Source organism: Carya illinoinensis, chromosome 10 (assembly GCF_018687715.1).
Source record: "Carya illinoinensis cultivar Pawnee chromosome 10, C.illinoinensisPawnee_v1, whole genome shotgun sequence".
NCBI lineage: Eukaryota > Viridiplantae > Streptophyta > Magnoliopsida > Fagales > Juglandaceae > Carya > Carya illinoinensis.
The window spans coordinates 10180174-10199132 of record NC_056761.1 but is presented as its reverse complement, the minus strand read 5'-3'; the positions used below and the strand labels follow the sequence as shown (position 1 = coordinate 10199132).

The 18959-nt window shown below is 38.2% G+C and overlaps 1 protein-coding gene across 1 annotated transcript; it reads left to right on the top strand.

The window, feature by feature from the left end:
- The first annotated feature begins 15351 nt into the window (after window positions 1-15351).
- Window positions 15352-17655, top strand: LOC122278043 (tRNA (guanine(9)-N1)-methyltransferase). The gene is made up of 4 exons (XM_043088110.1): window positions 15352-15894; window positions 16059-16418; window positions 16979-17162; window positions 17276-17655. The coding sequence occupies exons 1-4, from the start codon at window positions 15481-15483 to the stop codon at window positions 17302-17304; spliced, it is 987 nt and encodes a 328-aa protein (XP_042944044.1). The 5' UTR covers window positions 15352-15480; the 3' UTR covers window positions 17305-17655.
- Window positions 17656-18959: the final 1304 nt, after the last annotated feature.

Sequence of the window (18959 nt, the reverse complement as noted above, 5' to 3'; positions counted from 1 at the left end):
AGATGTTTTCTAAAATTTTGAGAAAGATTAGAGAAAAAATTTAATAAAATATAATGAAGTTAAAATATTATTATAATTTTATTTTAAGAATTGATGAAGTTGAATTGTTTTCTGTGTTTTATTTGAAAGTTCAGAAAGTTTTTAATTATTAGATGAAAAAGTTGAAATTTTTTTACGTTAAGATGAGATAATTTGAGTTGTGAATAGTAGTATTTTGTTAGTCCCATTGAAATGGGTTTAACTTTTTCAGGTTGAGATGAGTTTAACTTTTTATGTTGAAATATATAAAATAGGTTGAGATGAGTTTAAATTTTTTATGAGAAGTTGAAAAAGTAGCGGGTTCCATTAAATTTAGATAAATTAGTTTGAGATAAATTTAGAAGAGTTCAACAACCGCAAACAGTATTTGTGTTTGAATAATATTTATATATGTTTGAATAATGTTTGGATATGCAAACATTATTCAAACATTTATGTACTAGAACACATCTAGTTATTTTTCACCATATATGAGCCAAACTCTTGTCAAGATATGCTACTTTAATGAACAAAACTAAACTTAACATTCTCATCTTTATTACAAAACAAATACAATATGCATGTGAAGATAATTGCATGTTTGTGCCATTTTGCCTTCATCACTTATAGACTTGATTTATTTTGAAAGGCTATATACTTAAATCAGCCTTTTTGTTCTATTTTATTTCTTGAAATACAATGTCCAAACCTTTTTTGACTAAGGTTTCACTTTAGAAATAAGATGAGATGAGAAATATATAAATAGTAATAAAATAGTTTAGGAATAGTAGGGAATTTGTTTGTGTCAAGATGTTTTATTGAGTTTTGAGATACAAGAAAGAACAAATTGAATAAAAATATTATGAAGTTAAAATATTGTTATAATATAATTTTTTATTTTTATTTTTATTTTAGAAATTGAAAAAGTTGATTTTTTTTTTTTTTTTTTTTTGGAAGTTTAGAAAAGTTGTATTGATTAGTTAATGTGATTAGATGAGAAATTTGAAATATATAAAGTCCACTAATTCTATAATTTCTCAGACCCATAATTGACAGACTCGACTTCAAAACGCTAACTTTTTACTTGAGGCATCACAATATGAGATGAATTCCCAAACGATGCATAATACTAATTAGCTCTACAATTGAAACTATGTATAAGATAATGATTTTGACCGTGAAAATGGAATTGACCAAGAGTAGAATGCCACTTATCAAAGTCATAAGCAATCAGTTTTTCTATATAAAGAAAGAGATGTTGACTGAAGTGAGTGGTTGTTGATGTGATGACTCGCTTTTACGTGTATTTTTATTGAAGGGATTTTTTAATTTAATTAATATATTATTTTATTTATTTTAAATTAATGTATTTTAATTTGTTTTTAATTTATTTGATGTTGTGTTTTTTTTATTTAGTCATTTTACAGTTTTTAATGTCGTTTTCGACGGATCGTTTTGGTTTCCGAAATGAGGACTGGATTTCATTTCTTTCCCATCATCTTTTCTTTTTCTCTTTTCTTTTTTTTCTTCTTTCTCTTTTTTCTTCTTTTTCCTTTTTCTTTCTTTTTTTCTTTCTTTTTCTCCTCCCCAGTTCTCTCTCCCGCGCGCTCTCTCTCTCTCCTATCCTTCACGCCGATCACGACAGCTGCCCAGACCCACCGCCGCCGGCCACCGTGCGGCACACCACCCCCACATTTTCTTCCCCTCTCTTCGGTGAACCACCCCACCAAGTTTCATCCCCAACCGTGCCGCTGTTTGGTCGGAAAAAGCCCATCAAGCCACACGGTTTTTACTCCGATCTACTGCCGTCGCTCCACCTCCGGCCACCACCTCTTCACCACTTCATCACCGACTCCTTGTCATCCTAACCCACACATTTTCGGCCTCTAACAGTCGCCGGAACAGCTCCCATGAGCTAGTTTCCATTTTGAGCGTTTAAGTCCTTCATCCACCATTTTCGCCACCACCCACGGCCAAATTCAACTTCCCTTAACTTCATAAACATCCTTAGACCATTCCCTATCAATCCCGAGTCTTGGTTTGTTCCCGTTCAAAAGTGGGTATTTTTACAACCCACGGCCACAATGAAATTTCACTGTTACGTTGCTTTTCTTCTGCCGTTTGCAACGCCGCGAGCTTTCTAAAAATATCATATAGCGCTATAAGTATTTTCCAAACTCTATTTTTAGATTTAAATATATTTTACTCATTCAATAATTATTTATTGTTGGTTGGCTGATTCCGGACTGAGTCTGAGGAGTTCGGGGGTCGGATGGATGGAGGACGGAGTTGCTTATTTTATTGATTTATGGTTGGTTGATCGTTTTGTGCATTGAAATCGCATTTACATGGTGCATGCGTGTGCTTTTTATTTAATTTGAGAAAATCCTGTTTTATTGGCGTAAGTGGATTTTCGGGTGCGTGTGTATCACGACCCCAAGTCTGGATGGGGTATTATCCCGATGGAGCTCCTCTGATCACTCAAGAGCGTAATAAACTAAGTAACGTCCCATGAGTTGTCGCTGGGCGACGGTGGGAGCGGGGGCTAGAGGATGCTTGGCTACGAACGCGCCGAGCGTGGAATCGGGTATCGCTCTACGCACCGACTCCGTGGCCCTTCGCTGGCGAGGGCTAGAGGATGCTTGGCTATGAACACGCAGGGCGCGGAACTGGACATCGCTCGTTTAGGTATCACATGCGTGGTCGTTACCTGCAGTGTGGCACTAGAGCCAAGGTGTGCGGATGACCCCTACAGGAGGTTATGGTGCATACAGATTAATGGGTTAATGGTTTGAGTTTGATATGGGCAAAATGTGACTTTTGGCGTGATATTTGGAAAGGCTATGTTTTTAGGCCAAATGAGATTTTTGGCGTGTGTGGAAAAATATGATTTTATGGGTTTTGTGCATTGGCATCCTTTCATGCATATTGTTTGAGTTCTATATGTTTTTATCTGGTGGTGTTTAGATTTTACTTACCTACGACACCATTTTTGGTACCGTAGATTTTGGTGCAGAGATCGAGGATAAGGAGAAGGAGGCTGAGCCCGAGGATGCGGCTCCACCGGGGTGCTGAAGTTTATGTTTTGTAATATTTATTTATGTATATTTTGAACAGTTTTGTATTAAATAAGAAAAATTCTAGTACTTAGTCATGACTTTCGTTATCTGCTGCGTATTTCTTTTTGCACATTTGTTGCTTTTACACACACTTGACACTCGTCGATAGGATGATGACCCGTGATGTCATCATCCGGACGTCTCGATTTTCCCGTATCCGTGCATGGAGATTTAGGAGCGTCACAGTTGATGTTGAGCTTAAGTGTGCATCTTCATTATATTCTAAGATGAATGTGTAAAATCTGGCTTTGAAAACAATTAATGTTACTGACAAACTATTTTTTGATATCTAGAATAAGATATGCCTGCTAGTGGAGATGTTTCTCATCATGCTATATCCATATGAGCCTGATCTGCTTGCCATCAATCCTTATCACCATGGAAAGGATCACCTTAGGTTTATGGAAAAACACAAATTGAGATTTCTCCAACAAATGCTTAAAAGAAGGAATGAGACTAGTGCATAAAGATATATATCACAGCTATGAGAGAAAATGAAGAAAGAGCTCGTAAATTCTATGTTTATCAATTCCCTGAATTATCCAAAAATGAATTTGTAGAAATGTTGCTACTTGATGGGTGTTTCATTATTGAGTTGTTTCTTATTTGGTGCATGTGACACAATCTTACAAGCTTCTATACTTGAGATCCAATCTTCGAACTTGTTGAAGATGAACCAATCTTCCAAACAACCTAGATGATATTTGCAATAAGGCGTAATAACGAACGAGAAAAAACAATCACACATGCAATTACACACGATACAAGATGTACGTGGTTTGGCAAATTGCCTACGTCCACGGGAGCTGCAGAGGATTTTATTATTGAGGAATATCACACTACAAGATGGATCTCAACACTGTTCATCCACAGTGTTTCCGTGTCTACAGTATCCGACCATATGAGTTAAAGAATCATATATATAGTTCAAACGGCGGAATCCCTAAAATCGCATGTTCGCTCGAGCGGCGTGTTGAGCACGCGTCGAGCGAACTTCCCTTCCGTGTCCCGCTCGAGCTCACTATATGAAATAACCAACGGAGGAAGAGAACAGGAAGAACCGACGTATGACAGAAATTAGAGGAAAATGCATACCTTCAGGAGCCTGACGAGAGCGTCTTTGGTGGAGGGAGGGGTCTCGAGCTTGGATCCGACCTCCTTGAGCTGCTGCTGAAGCTTCTGAGCCATTTCTTCCAGTTTTAGCAAAGGTTGTCGTCAGAGGGTTTTACGAGCTCTTTGCTCATGGCCAGGAAACTCTCTCTCTCTCTCTTCGGGGTTGGGGGGGCTTTCGAGTTTCGAACAAGCGTCCGAAATGAACTCCAAATGTGAGCGAAATTTTCGCGAGATTCTGACTTCATAAAAGTGTGATGCAGATATATCTATCCGATATTTCGGTTTCCATCTTCTTCTTTTTTTTTCCCCCGAACAGAAAAATCAAAATTCCTCTTTACTAATTTTCAAAAAGAAGATAAAATCACACTAAACTATAAAATAAAATAAAAAGTAAAAGTGATACAAAATTCAATCCTTTTATTTTTTATTATTTTTTTAATCAATGGTACTGGGTATTACAAATTTTTGATAATTTAATAGTATAATAATTTGTTATTAATACGAGAGAATGATTATAAATTATTAAGTGATTTGATGAAGTTATCTATTGTTTTTATAATATAATAAATAACTATTTTGTGTTTAATTGTGAATTAAATTTTATTTATATACTATGGAAATATATATATATATATATATATATATATTATATATATATATATATATGGATATTGAGATGAAATGGCACAAAAATTCTATGAATAGTAATTAAATGATTTGTAAATAGTAGTGAAATGATTTGAGTTAAGATGTTTTCTAAAATTTTGAGAAAGATTAGAGAAAAAATTTAATAAAATATAATGAAGTTAAAATATTATTATAATTTTATTTTAAGAATTGATGAAGTTGAATTGTTTTCTGTGTTTTATTTGAAAGTTCAGAAAGTTTTTAATTATTAGATGAAAAAGTTGAAATTTTTTTACGTTAAGATGAGATAATTTGAGTTGTGAATAGTAGTATTTTGTTAGTCCCATTGAAATGGGTTTAACTTTTTCAGGTTGAGATGAGTTTAACTTTTTATGTTGAAATATATAAAATAGGTTGAGATGAGTTTAAATTTTTTATGAGAAGTTGAAAAAGTAGCGGGTTCCATTAAATTTAGATAAATTAGTTTGAGATAAATTTAGAAGAGTTCAACAACCGCAAACAGTATTTGTGTTTGAATAATATTTATATATGTTTGAATAATGTTTGGATATGCAAACATTATTCAAACATTTATGTACTAGAACACATCTAGTTATTTTTCACCATATATGAGCCAAACTCTTGTCAAGATATGCTACTTTAATGAACAAAACTAAACTTAACATTCTCATCTTTATTACAAAACAAATACAATATGCATGTGAAGATAATTGCATGTTTGTGCCATTTTGCCTTCATCACTTATAGACTTGATTTATTTTGTAAGGCTATATACTTAAATCAGCCTTTTTGTTCTATTTTATTTCTTGAAATACAATGTCCAAACCTTTTTTGACTAAGGTTTCACTTTAGAAATAAGATGAGATGAGAAATATATAAATAGTAATAAAATAGTTTAGGAATAGTAGGGAATTTGTTTGTGTCAAGATGTTTTATTGAGTTTTGAGATACAAGAAAGAACAAATTGAATAAAAATATTATGAAGTTAAAATATTGTTATAATATAATTTTTTATTTTTATTTTTATTTTAGAAATTGAAAAAGTTGATTTTTTTTTTTTTTTTTTTTTGGAAGTTTAGAAAAGTTGTATTGATTAGTTAATGTGATTAGATGAGAAATTTGAAATATATAAAGTCCACTAATTCTATAATTTCTCAGACCCATAATTGACAGACTCGACTTCAAAACGCTAACTTTTTACTTGAGGCATCACAATATGAGATGAATTCCCAAACGATGCATAATACTAATTAGCTCTACAATTGAAACTATGTATAAGATAATGATTTTGACCGTGAAAATGGAATTGACCAAGAGTAGAATGCCACTTATCAAAGTCATAAGCAATCAGTTTTTCTATATAAAGAAAGAGATGTTGACTGAAGTGAGTGGTTGTTGATGTGATGACTCGCTTTTACGTGTATTTTTATTGAAGGGATTTTTTAATTTAATTAATATATTATTTTATTTATTTTAAATTAATGTATTTTAATTTGTTTTTAATTTATTTGATGTTGTGTTTTTTTTATTTAGTCATTTTACAGTTTTTAATGTCGTTTTCGACGGATCGTTTTGGTTTCCGAAATGAGGACTGGATTTCATTTCTTTCCCATCATCTTTTCTTTTTCTCTTTTCTTTTTTTTCTTCTTTCTCTTTTTTCTTCTTTTTCCTTTTTCTTTCTTTTTTTCTTTCTTTTTCTCCTCCCCAGTTCTCTCTCCCGCGCGCTCTCTCTCTCTCCTATCCTTCACGCCGATCACGACAGCTGCCCAGACCCACCGCCGCCGGCCACCGTGCGGCACACCACCCCCACATTTTCTTCCCCTCTCTTCGGTGAACCACCCCACCAAGTTTCATCCCCAACCGTGCCGCTGTTTGGTCGGAAAAAGCCCATCAAGCCACACGGTTTTTACTCCGATCTACTGCCGTCGCTCCACCTCCGGCCACCACCTCTTCACCACTTCATCACCGACTCCTTGTCATCCTAACCCACACATTTTCGGCCTCTAACAGTCGCCGGAACAGCTCCCATGAGCTAGTTTCCATTTTGAGCGTTTAAGTCCTTCATCCACCATTTTCGCCACCACCCACGGCCAAATTCAACTTCCCTTAACTTCATAAACATCCTTAGACCATTCCCTATCAATCCCGAGTCTTGGTTTGTTCCCGTTCAAAAGTGGGTATTTTTACAACCCACGGCCACAATGAAATTTCACTGTTACGTTGCTTTTCTTCTGCCGTTTGCAACGCCGCGAGCTTTCTAAAAATATCATATAGCGCTATAAGTATTTTCCAAACTCTATTTTTAGATTTAAATATATTTTACTCATTCAATAATTATTTATTGTTGGTTGGCTGATTCCGGACTGAGTCTGAGGAGTTCGGGGGTCGGATGGATGGAGGACGGAGTTGCTTATTTTATTGATTTATGGTTGGTTGATCGTTTTGTGCATTGAAATCGCATTTACATGGTGCATGCGTGTGCTTTTTATTTAATTTGAGAAAATCCTGTTTTATTGGCGTAAGTGGATTTTCGGGTGCGTGTGTATCACGACCCCAAGTCTGGATGGGGTATTATCCCGATGGAGCTCCTCTGATCACTCAAGAGCGTAATAAACTAAGTAACGTCCCCTGAGTTGTCGCTGGGCGACGGTGGGAGCGGGGGCTAGAGGATGCTTGGCTACGAACGCGCCGAGCGTGGAATCGGGTATCGCTCTACGCACCGACTCCGTGGCCCTTCGCTGGCGAGGGCTAGAGGATGCTTGGCTATGAACGCGCAGGGCGCGGAACTGGACATCGCTCGTTTAGGTATCACATGCGTGGTCGTTACCTGCAGTGTGGCACTAGAGCCAAGGTGTGCGGATGACCCCTACAGGAGGTTATGGTGCATACAGATTAATGGGTTAATGGTTTGAGTTTGATATGGGCAAAATGTGACTTTTGGCGTGATATTTGGAAAGGCTATGTTTTTAGGCCAAATGAGATTTTTGGCGTGTGTGGAAAAATATGATTTTATGGGTTTTGTGCATTGGCATCCTTTCATGCATATTGTTTGAGTTCTATATGTTTTTATCTGGTGGTGTTTAGATTTTACTTACCTACGACACCATTTTTGGTACCGTAGATTTTGGTGCAGAGATCGAGGATAAGGAGAAGGAGGCTGAGCCCGAGGATGCGGCTCCACCGGGGTGCTGAAGTTTATGTTTTGTAATATTTATTTATGTATATTTTGAACAGTTTTGTATTAAATAAGAAAAATTCTAGTACTTAGTCATGACTTTCGTTATCTGCTGCGTATTTCTTTTTGCACATTTGTTGCTTTTACACACACTTGACACTCGTCGATAGGATGATGACCCGTGATGTCATCATCCGGACGTCTCGATTTTCCCGTATCCGTGCATGGAGATTTAGGAGCGTCACAGTTGATGTTGAGCTTAAGTGTGCATCTTCATTATATTCTAAGATGAATGTGTAAAATCTGGCTTTGAAAACAATTAATGTTACTGACAAACTATTTTTTGATATCTAGAATAAGATATGCCTGCTAGTGGAGATGTTTCTCATCATGCTATATCCATATGAGCCTGATCTGCTTGCCATCAATCCTTATCACCATGGAAAGGATCACCTTAGGTTTATGGAAAAACACAAATTGAGATTTCTCCAACAAATGCTTAAAAGAAGGAATGAGACTAGTGCATAAAGATATATATCACAGCTATGAGAGAAAATGAAGAAAGAGCTCGTAAATTCTATGTTTATCAATTCCCTGAATTATCCAAAAATGAATTTGTAGAAATGTTGCTACTTGATGGGTGTTTCATTATTGAGTTGTTTCTTATTTGGTGCATGTGACACAATCTTACAAGCTTCTATACTTGAGATCCAATCTTCGAACTTGTTGAAGATGAACCAATCTTCCAAACAACCTAGATGATATTTGCAATAAGGCGTAATAACGAACGAGAAAAAACAATCACACACGCAATTACACACGATACAAGATGTACGTGGTTTGGCAAATTGCCTACGTCCACGGGAGCTGCAGAGGATTTTATTATTGAGGAATATCACACTACAAGATGGATCTCAACACTGTTCATCCACAGTGTTTCCGTGTCTACAGTATCCGACCATATGAGTTAAAGAATCATATATATAGTTCAAACGGCGGAATCCCTAAAATCGCATGTTCGCTCGAGCGGCGTGTTGAGCACGCGTCGAGCGAACTTCCCTTCCGTGTCCCGCTCGAGCTCACTGTCGAGCTGACGTCGAGCATTCGACTCTGCCTGATTTCGCTCGAGTGGCCAATGCCTCCGCTCGAGCGAAAGCCTCCTACTCGAGTTCATTGTCGAGCTAACGTCGAGCGTTCGACTCTGCCTAACTTTGCTCGAGCGGCCAATGCCTCCGCTCGAGCGGTGTGGACCAGACTCCACAGTACTTAACAATTCTCCCACTTGGAGACTGGTACACTCGATGTATCGCCATCTTCCTCAAATATGATATCCTCCACCTCTGCAACTCACTGCTCCTGTCTTCATTCTAGAAGACCAACTGAAGTTGCGCACAACTTCAGTTTCTCAAGCGTAACACCCTTTGTCAACATATCAGCAGGGTTCTTGCTTCCACAAATCTTCTCAAGTAACAACTGTCCGTCATCTAATAATGACCGTATGAAGTGATACCTGATCTGAATGTGATTGGTCCTGGAATGGAATGCTAGATTCTTGGCAAGGAATATGGCACTCTGACTGTCACTGTAGAGAGTGCCTTTCTGATTCTTCTTACCCAATTCTTCAAAAAAGCCTTGTAGCCATACCATCTCTTTTGCAGCCTCTGACACTGCAATATACTCAGCTTCTGTTGTAGACAAAGAAATTGTTTTCTGTAGATTAGAACCCCATGACACTGCAGTACCACCAAGTGTATAAACAAAGCCCGTGGTACTCTTTCTGCTGTCAATATCTCCAGCTAAATCAGCATCAACATAGCCCTGCACCTCCAAGCTCTCTCTAGAGAAACATAAACAGGTTTCTGAGGAACCCTTTAGGTACCTCAAAATCCACTTCACTGCTTCCCAATATTACTTTCCTGGGTTACTCATGTATCTACTCACAACTCCCACTGCATGGGCAATATCCGGTCTTGTGCAAACCATAGCATACATAAGTGAACCAATAGATGAGGCATAAAGAACCTTACTCATGTAATCTTGTTCCTCCTCTGACTCTGGTGACTGATTCTTGTTGAGTCTGAAGTGACTTCCCAAGGGTGTGCCAACTGGTTTGGCCTTGTCTATATTGAACCTGCTGAGTACCTTTTTCACATACTTAGCCTGTGAGAGTCTCAACGTACCTCTGACTCTGTCTCTGACAATTCTCATGCCAAGGATTTGCTTTGTAGCTCCCAAATCCTTCATTGCAAAGTGCTCTGACATCTGCTTCTTCAGATTATTGATCTCATCAATACTAGCCCCTGCAATAAGCATGTCATCCACATACAACAGCAAAATAATATAAGAATTGTCAAAATGCCTAACATAGCAACAGTGATCTGCCTAACATCTAATATACCCTGCACTGTGCATGAAGTTGTCAAATTTCTTGTACCACTGTCTAGGAGCTTGCTTCAGGCCATACAAGCTCTTCTTCAGTCTGCAAACTGAACCTTCCTTTCCCTGTACCACAAACCCCTCAGGCTGGTGCATGTAGATGTCTTCTTCAAGGTCTCCATGAAGAAAAGTTGTCTTCACATCTAACTGCTCAAGAAATAGATCTTCAGTGGCAACCATAGCCAGTACCATCCTGATAGTTGTGATCTTCACCACAGGAGAAAAGATCTCAGAGTAATCAATACCCTGCTTTTGCTGAAAGCCTTTTACAACAAGTCTAGCCTTGTACCTCTTACTGCCGTCATGCTCAGTTTTCACCCGGTATACCCACTTGTTGTGTAATGCCTTCTTCCCTGATGGAAGTTCTGTCAACTCCCATGTCTGATTCCCTAGCAGGGAATCCATCTCGTTTTTCATGGCCAGCTCCCACATGCTAGAATTCTCATCTTGCAATGTTTCTTCATAACTCTGCGGTTCTCCACCATCTGTCAACAAAATGTAATTCAAAGTAGGTGAGAAACGCTGTGGAGGACGTATAGTCCTAACTGACCTGGGAACTGCAACTGTAGGAGTAGACGGTTCTGAAACTGCCTGCGGAATAATAGGAATGGGTGCACTGGACCCACTCTCCCCGTCACTCACATCTCTACACTGCACTGTGACCTCTGGTAGGTCATCCAATCCTACAAACTCGGACTCCTGATAAGCTACTACAGAAGCTGTACTCGACTTATCCTTGTACATCATTTTCTCATTGAAAATCACATTCCTGCTTCTTATGATTTTCTGACCCTGATCATCCCAGAAACGATAGCCAAATGCCTCGTCTCCATAGCCAATGAAATAGCATTTCTTTGACTTAGCCTCAAGCTTACTACGAGCATCAGAATCAACAAGCACATAAGAAAGACAACCAAAAGTTTTAAGGTGAGAAAACTTGACCTCTTTCCCGCTCCAAACCTCCTCAGGCAATCCACAATCCAGTGGAACTGATGGCCCTCTGTTTATCAAATAAACGACAGTGCTGACTGCATCTGCCCAGAAAGTGGGTGGTAGTCCGGCGTGCAACCTCATGCTTCTAGCACGCTCATTAATAGTCCTGTTCATACGCTCAGCAACTCCATTTTGCTGTGGTGTCCCAGGAATGGTCTTCTCCATTCTGATACCCAGAGCTGCACAATACTCCTTGAACCCGCCATCAACATACTCACCACCATTGTCAGACCTTAAACACTTCAGTTTCAAGCCTGTCTCTGTCTCAACCATGGCTTTCCAAATTTTGAAAACATTAAATACTTCAGATTTATGCTTCAAAAAATAAATCCATACCTTCCTACTATGGTCATCAATGAACGTAACATAGTAGCGAGAACCTCCAAGAGATGCAACTGGGGAAGGACCCCACACATCTGTGTGCACAAGATCAAGTCTTCCTGTCTTTGGCGTCCTGCCACTTTTCAAGAAGCTGACCTTCTTTTGTTTCCCCATAACACAACTCTCGCACATACTGAGATCAACTGTCTTCAGTTCTGGTAGCTTGCCTCTAGACAGAAGTTCCATCATGCCCTTCTGACTCATATGGCCAAGCCTGCAATGCCACAAATCTGCTGTGCTTTCTGCAACGGTAGTAGCAATAGTGTCAATTAAGCCAGTAGTCATATATAGTGTACCATTTTTCTTACCCCGAGCTAATACCAATGCCCCTTTTGTGACCTTCCAGGTGCTATCTGAGAACACCACTGAATGACCACACTCATCAAGTTGCCCAACAGAAATGAGGTTCTTCTTCAACTCAGGAATGTGCCTGACCTTTTGCAAGGTCCATTTGTTTTTGCCAGGGAGTACAATGTCAATGTCTCTCATCCCCACTATGTTCAAAGCCTCACCATCAGCCAAATATACCTTCCCAAAATCACCTGCAACATAGTTTCGCATTAGCTCCCGGTGGGAAGATGTATGGAAGGAAGCCCCTGAATCCAGTATCTAGTCATCAACTGGACTATGAACTGCAAGCAATAGTGCATCCTGTACTTCTTCAGTTACCACATTAGCACTATCATTCTCCGTCTTTTTGGGGTTTTTGTAGTTTTTCTTTATGTGGCCAGCTTTGCCACAATTCCAGCAAGTTGCCTGCTAACCAAGCCTCGACTTGCTCTTGCCCCTGTACTTTGATTTTGATCTTCCTCTGTTTGAGTTCCTGTCATGTGATCTCCCTCGAGAGTCAACATTTAGGGCTGAACTCAAACCCGAGGTCTCGCCCGAATCTTTCCTGCGCACCTCCTCAGCCAAAATCAAATCACGAATATCATCATATTTCAGTTTAGTTTTACCAGCAGAATTACTAACAGCCATTCTCATGGCTTCCCAACTATTTGGTAATGAAGCCAATAGTATCAATGCACGTATCTCATCATCAAATTCAATTTCAACAGACGACAATTGATTTGTGATAGTATTAAAATCATTCAGATGTTGTGCAACAGATGTACCATCTGCCATTTTCAAATTGAATCACTTTTTCATCAGATGTACCTTGTTATTCGCTGACGGCTTTTCATACATACCTGACAAAGCCGCCATGAGATCCGCTGTCGTCTTCTCCTTGATGACGTTGTGTGCAACGGATCTCGACAGGGTTAATCGAATAACCCCCAGAACCTGTCGATCCAACATGTTCCAACTAGTATCATCCATCTTTTCCGGTTGCTGCCCCAATAGTGGAAGATGAAGTTTCTTCCCATAGAGGTAGTCCTCTATCTGCATCCTCCAGTATCCAAAATCCGTGCCATCAAACTTCTCGATCCCCGATACCTTCAATTCATCTCCAGCCATCGTTTTTCCTCAGACCCGAACCTTGGCTCTTGATACCAATTGTTGTGAAAAAACGATGACAATGAATTGAAAAATAATAACGAACGAGAAAAAACAATCACACACGCAATCACACACGATGTACGTGGTTCGGCAAATTGCCTACGTCCACGGGAGTTGCAGAGGATTTTATTATTGAGGAATATCACACTACAAGATGGATCTCAACACTGTTCATCCACAGTGTTTTCGTGTCTACAGTATCCGGCCATATGAGTTAAAGCATCATATATATAGTTCAAACGGCGGAATCCCTAAAATCGCATGTTTGCTCGAGCGGCGTGTCTAACGCGCGTCGAGCGAACTTCCCTTCTGTGTCCCGCTCGAGCTCACTGTCGAGCTGACGTCGAGCGTTCGACTCTGCTTGACTTCGCTCGAGCGGCCAATGCCTCCGCTCGAGCGAAAGCCTCCTGCTCGAACTCACTGTCGAGCGTTCGACTCTGCCTAACTTCGCTCAAGGGGCCAATGCCTCCGCTCGAGCGGTGTGGACCAGACTCCACAGTACTCAACAGGCGTGATCTACTGTTACTTGAAAATTAACTTCCGTTTTTCATTCTTATTAAATTGTACGAGATGAGTGAGGGTTGCAACCAACAATATGATGATGCTAATCTTGAGAGCACAAACTCTGCAAATGAAAGTGAGAAAAACCAAATACTACTTGGCAATCAATCCGAAAAATTTAGCCAACACATCATTGATTACATGAAATTGCTCTTGATGAAAGCCCAATCTTCGATGATGTGAATGAGAGAGTCTCAACCTGACTTCTTGATCGTGCATTGGTTTTCTTTTCTCACTGTTTGGAATTATCGTGTGAATTGAATGTCAAGGGATCAAGTTATGGTTCAATTGCCAACATTAAGTATCTACTTGATCTAATACATAAAGCTATCAACCCTTCATTTAAAGAGCGAAGACCTTATAACACAAAGCTTCCAAAGGGAATGGTCAAATTCAAAGAGACACAGAAATTGAAGGATCTAGTTGGTCCAAATATAAAGACTGGAAGTACTCAATACCTTATGCCACAAACTTTCAAGTGGTTGGACTCGAATTCAAGGTGGCAGAGAAATTTAGGAATATTCTTCTTGGTGAGCTTAAGAGGGAAGAGTGGAAGTCAATATCAAATGTCATAAGAGGTCCAAGAGGTTGGAGTGAAATTCAAGAAGACAAAGATAGGTAACTTGTTTCACATCAAATCCAATGGAGTAATGAAAATTCGACCTTTAAATATAAGAGATCATAGAAAGTCAATATTTCAAAATTTGAGATAGATTCATTTGAAATAAATTGAAGTGATCTTTACATCTAAACACAGTGAGATTGAAGAAGAGAGACAGAGAAGAAAATGTGCCCAAGGCTGAATCCAAAGACTTCATGTTAATGATATATGCTGGATTCAGCTTACTAATAGTATGGTAACAAAAATTACATTAGTGTTACCAAAATGTTATTTGGAGGCTAAATAAGTTTATTTTTATAACTTTATTTACGCTTTAATAAAACCTTCATCATACCCCTCACTTCCTAATATGTGGTTAGTGCCATAACCACTTAATAAGGGTTGGTTTAGATTTAGAAATGAGATGAATTAAGGCCCCGTTTGGTTTTACAGATGAGATGAGATGAGATAAGATATTTTAAATAGTAATGAATAAAATACTGTTATAATATAATTTTTTAATATTAATTTTGTATTGAAATTTGAAAAAGTTAGATTATTTATTATATTTTGTATGGAGATTTAAAAAAATTGTAATGATAAGTTGAGATGAGATTTTTGGTTTTGGTTAACCAAACAAAAAATGTAAATTAAATAAAATATTATTTTTTAATATTATATTATTTTGAAATTTAAAAAAATTAAATTAAAATTTAAAAAATAAATTATTTATTATATTTTATATAAAAATTTAAAAAAATTATAATAATACGATGAGATTAAAGGAAAAGTTTCGAATTTGCTAATGCGACGTGACTGCAGCTTTCAATTCTCGAGCAAACAAAGAAACCTAAAAGGCTAAAACCCAAACACAGTCCCTCGTCTGCTCAAAGAGCCACACGCAGGGTTGCAGTATTTTGTGGTCGTAGCTAACAATGGAGGCCGTGGAAAATGACCAAAGCGCCCTCGAAACCCCCCCGGATCCCGCCACCACCCCTCTTCAACAACCTCTCTCGAAGAGCGCCCAGAAGAAGCTACTGAAGCAACAGAGGTTCGAGGCGAAGAAAGCGGAGAAGAAGGCCCTGACGAAGCAGCAAAAGAGGCAAGATTCGGAGCGGAAACGAAAGGAGTGGGAGGAGACTTTGGCCAGCGTGCCCGAAGAGGAGCGATCGAAGCTCATCGAGTCCCGCAGAAGCCTGAGGAAGGAGAGGATGGAGAAGAGGTCGGAGGAGAGAGGGAGGAAGATCGAGAGGCTCACTGGAGCCAGAGATTGCGGCCAGAAGATCGTCATAGACCTCGACTTCGCTCACCTCATGACCCCCTCCGAGATTCACAGTCTCGTTCAACAGGTCTCTTTTCTAATCCCCAAGTTCTCCTCTTTTTCCCTCCTTTCTGTTACCTGTGTTTTTTTTCTTTGAATAGTAAATGATTCATGTTTGTTGGGGGAACAGTTCAATATTTAGGTGAGTTGTTTTGATAATTTTATGCCATCTGCCATTGATTGAATCTGCAGATTATGTATTGTTACGCGGTGAATGGAAGATGCTCTAGCCCTTGCCATCTCTGGTTAACGGGGTGCGAGGGAGAGATGGGAAGCCAATTGAAAAGACTCCCGGGGTTTGATAAGTGGATAATTGAGAAGGAAAATGGATCATATATGGAAGCATTGGAAGATCAAAAGGAAAACCTGGTGTATCTCACGGCCGATGCAGAAACTGTTCTCGAGGAACTTGATCCCAAGAAGATATATATTGTTGGTGGGTTAGTGGACCGTAATCGGTGGAAAGGGATAACCATGAAGAAAGCAAAAGAGCAAGGAATCCAGACAGCGAAGCTCCCGATTGGGAGTTACTTGAAGATGTCAAGTTCCCAGGTATAGTTCTATCTCTCTTGCTTGAATATGGCATGGATAGGACTACCCCTTGCATCATTTTCACGCGTGGGAGGTTGATGCAAGTGTTAAATGATTTTCTAGCCCCCAAGCTACCAAACAATAAGTGGACAGGTTCTCAATCCGTGACTTTGCATATTCACAGCAAGCATTTCTTCCTTCAAATGGTTCTGGTTTCCATGAAGGCTTTGTGTATTCATTTTTTGAAAAAATCTGTGGTCCTTAGCTATGGTATTTGGAAGCATATTTTGGATAATTTTCTTATTTATCAAAATATATATATATATATATATATATATATATATATATATTTTGGATAATTTTCAAGTACATGTGAAACTGCATATTGGCAGGAGTAATTCAAATTATAATACCTCATTTCGTTACCTCTATCATGTTGTATTCTTATTTTTATCAAAGCTGTTTGGGATAGTACTTAATTCAAATATTGAAATGTAATAATTCTTGTCTACAATCCGTGTTGGGTCTCTCTCCTGCCACCTCTATCATGAGGCTGATCGTTTTCCTCTATTTGAGTGCAGGTCCTAACCGTGAACCAAGTGATAGAGATACTCCTCAAGTTTATGGAAACAAAGGATTGGAAAGTTTCTTTTTTTCAAGTGATTCCTCAAAGGAAAAGACCTGAAGCTGATTCAGAAGGATATCAGAAAGTAGAAGGGGAAGAAAACGAAGAGAAAGATGATCAATTGGATTCAAAAAAGAAGTGTATTGAAGTCCCTTCCTAGTTCTTAACTTGAAATTTGAATTTGTTCTATATTTTCCCAGGAAGAAGTGGGTTTGTAAAATCGAAAATTCAAGCTGAGGTTCAAAATTTTCAGGTGCATGGCAAGTCTTCTGCACCATATAATCACGAGCGCTACTAGGCCTTGCTTAGACCGGGCCCGATTGTAGCGCCCCTCTCACACCACCTTTCTTTGTTGTGGCATCATGGGTACACCAGCGCTCTTGCATCCATTGTCTGTGGCGCGGTGATCGTTGTGGGATGAACTACCCATATCTGCAAGAGGAAATGATTTGTACAGTTTTAGAGCATACAATTCAGGTGGAATTCTTTTAAAAAAATTGGATAAATTCGAGACCCATATAAAAAAAATTTGCCTTCTAATAATAGATTTCACTTTTTATCAAAAAAAAGTGCGAGATTTGTACACATTTAAAGTTGTATTTAGGATTATTTATCAACAAATAGTTTTTTTTTTTTAATTTTTTAATTAATTTAATCTCTACTTTTCAATTTACCCTTTTGAATCTTTGATACCAAACCATGGGTATATAAGTATAACTAATCCTTAGAAATTGCCTTGCAAGGGGAGGGTTTCCAAGAGCTTGTGTGTGTGATTGGCTTGTAATTAAGTTATGTGAGACGCTAGGATAACAACAGACAAACATGAGCAGCTCACGCACGCTATAGACACTACTCGATGGTTCGTCATTTTGTTTTAAGGGTTCCACTCGTATCAATATTTGATTACTTAGTTTTTAGCATTATGTCTATAAATGGATTCAAGAAAGTCCAATTAAGTTCTAGGTTACTCCGTTTTAGACCCAATTACAAAGTAGCAAATCAATCGATCCCATACTCGATGTGCTATTTCTAATTCCATACTCAAATGTGATCATTGATCCTGATACCGAATGATATGAATCCTTTGGTAACATCTCCCCTTGAAGCCTGAAGGATGTCTAAGAGTTTATATGCATGCTACGTGATTAATTAAACTCGTTCTAAGTTCTGTGAGACACTAGACTCATTACATACTTCTCTAAAATGATCAAATGGCGAGTCCTCTTGAGATTTTTTGAGGAATTTCATTGAAAACTAGCAGCCTATCGTAGTTGATGTGCTATAACCTTAAATGTTAATGCTCCTAGGAAAATTTAAGTTCTAAAAAACTCGGGGAAAGAGGAGCGGGCAGGTTGTGTTTGAGGAGTGTTACATCTACAAAGGAATTACATAAAAATAATCTCATAAATTAATATGGTTTCATCTAATTTGTTATATCTACTTTACAATAAAAGTAACTTTATAATCTGATAAATTATATCAAGCCACGTAAGTTTGTAGTATTACTTTTATGTAATCTATTTGTGGTTAGAGTATTTTCCATATTTTTATGAAACGATATTATTTTCAAGTGTTATACAAAAATGCTCTTTAATTAAAAATTGTGAAAATTGTTGTATTTGTATTATTTTTCTTAATTTGAGATTAGAGCTGAGATTAGGGGGGAGTTTGGTCCAGTCCAATCCGATTCCGAGAGGTTTTGTGGATCAGACCGGATCTATTTGGTCTAGGGTTTTCCTACCCTGGATCGGATCAAACTCCCTAAGGAGGTTCGGTCCCAATTGAAATGGTTCGATCCAGTCGGTCCATTCGGTCCACCCCAGGCCTTTTTTAGTTATTTTTTCATTTTTTTTATCTAATGACATTTTGTTTAATACTTATATAATTATATTGTGATATATTTAATATATATACATATAGTGTACTATTATATATGT

Bases quoted from the DNA above. Each gene is read 5' to 3' on its own strand.
- LOC122278043 (XM_043088110.1), top strand. From the start codon at position 15,481: ATGGAGGCCGTGGAAAATGACCAAAGCGCCCTCGAAACCCCCCCGGAT. The intron at 15,895-16,058 runs GTCTCTTTTCTA...TTGAATCTGCAG, and splicing joins TTCACAGTCTCGTTCAACAG to ATTATGTATTGTTACGCGGT. The intron at 16,419-16,978 runs GTATAGTTCTAT...ATTTGAGTGCAG, and splicing joins TGAAGATGTCAAGTTCCCAG to GTCCTAACCGTGAACCAAGT.